Raw genomic sequence first — 1,668 nt, forward strand, 5'->3', positions numbered from 1 at the left:
GCAGTTCCTGCTGCTGGTGCCCAGCCGGCAACCACCACACCTCTGCCACACGCCGGGGCTCAAAGAGCTGGGCAGTGGGCAAGGCTTTCTGCAGGCAGCGATGCAGAGATGCTCGCCTTCGGGCCACCTGGCATGCTGGCTTTCACGGTGCCCAGCACGTGGGCGCAGGGCTGTAAAGTGCTCCCTGGGTCCCACTGCCACCTCCCCCTGGGGTGGGACCGGCTCCCCAACTTCTCTGCCCCCCCCAGCCCTGCCTGCTGCCCCCAGCCCTCGCAGGCGGCTCCAGACCTACTTGTGCCTCTTTATTAGGGATCGTTTGTACATTTATAAAACAGTGATGCACATCTCTCACGTTCACCAGCACGAGAGCGTTCGTGCCGGCCCTCCCGCCGCGGTGCCCGTGCCCACCCTGCTCGGGGCTCGCTGCTCCCACTGGCAGGGAGGGAGCCACATCCAGCACCCCCTCCACCCGCCGCAGGAGACCTTGGAGGAGAGCTGGCTGGCATGGCCGTGGCACGTCCCCAGGCTAACACACGGCACCCCTCTGGTGACACTCCTGCTTGTGGGTGGGTGTGGGGAGACCCCATGGGGAGCTGGCACAGGGTGCTCTGGAGGGGCTCCCCAGGGAGCACTGCTGCACCTGCCCTGCTGGGAGGCTTGCTGTGTGTCCCCCCATGCAAGGGGACACAGGACACCATGCAGCTGGGTGCTTGCACCAACAGGGAACATGTTTCCACATGGATGCATATTTTGGGGGGCCGTTGGGCCGCGCATACCCAGAGCCAGGGCTGCCGGGCACATCACCAGGCTGGTGCTCCGGTCCCTGCCCTGTGTCTCCCACATGTGGGGCCATGGGGGGCTGCAAGGATGATGGCTCCTCCTGCATCTATGGCTTTGGCCACGGCGCAGCATGGCTGTGTTCTGTCTGCGGGTACCAGGGATAGGGACCAAACCAACAGGGCCAGGGGCCACCTGGCTCAACCCCAGCCTCCCCCAGAGGTCCCAAATTCCTGCCCTGGGGTCCCCCTCTCTGCTGCGTGTGTGTGTCGAGGGGGGCTTTGCCAGCCCACCCCCCCTCCTGAGATATTTTGGGGCGGTTTGCCCTGCGCTGGTGTCTGCTACAGTGGAGGGGGAGGAGGCAATGTCTGACAGGACAGGGGGAGCGCTGTGGGTCCTGCTGTGGGTCCTGCCATCTCGGGGCAGGCAGGAGGGCTGTGGGTGCCAGTCCTGGCCGAGGCTCTGGCCGGCGGGTCGGGCTGTGGGTGTCTGGGCGGTGCTGGGCATGGGGCACCCTCCTAACCGTGTACAATCTGGGGGAGGCACAGCGGGTGCTCAGCACCCAGGGGGTGGGAGCATGGCAAGGGGTACGTGCACGGTGCAAAAGAGTGGCCACAGGCAGGGGAGCGCGGGCAGGACCACCCTGCGCCGCCTGGGCTGTGCCGGGTGGCTGCACCAAGGGATGAGCCGCTTTGGGCAACCTGGGCAAGGATGGGGAGGGCTGGGGGGGGGGGGGGGGGGAGGCAGTAGGTTTGCAGTGCTGCAATGACTGGGGGCTATCGTGGGCCAACACTGGAGTGTGTGGGGGTGTCACAGTGCAGGGGTCTGGCTGGGAACAGTGATGGGGGGGCTGCAGCCCTGGCAGGTTGCATGAGGCTGGAGAAGGGCGGG

The 1,668-nt window shown here is 66.5% G+C and overlaps 1 protein-coding gene across 1 annotated transcript in view; it reads right to left on the reverse strand.

The window, feature by feature from the left end:
• Window positions 1–1,295: 1,295 nt before the first annotated feature.
• The window catches only part of ASIC4 (acid sensing ion channel subunit family member 4), a 29,695-nt gene continuing 29,322 nt past the window's right edge, over window positions 1,296–1,668 (reverse strand). Inside the window, exon 10 of the mRNA XM_009275008.2 lies at window positions 1,296–1,310. Coding sequence (XP_009273283.1) covers window positions 1,296–1,310 — 15 coding nt within the window. The remainder of the gene's footprint in view (window positions 1,311–1,668) is intronic.

This window comes from Aptenodytes forsteri, unplaced genomic scaffold (assembly GCF_000699145.1).
Source record: "Aptenodytes forsteri isolate BGI_AS27 unplaced genomic scaffold, ASM69914v1 Scaffold255, whole genome shotgun sequence".
NCBI lineage: Eukaryota > Metazoa > Chordata > Aves > Sphenisciformes > Spheniscidae > Aptenodytes > Aptenodytes forsteri.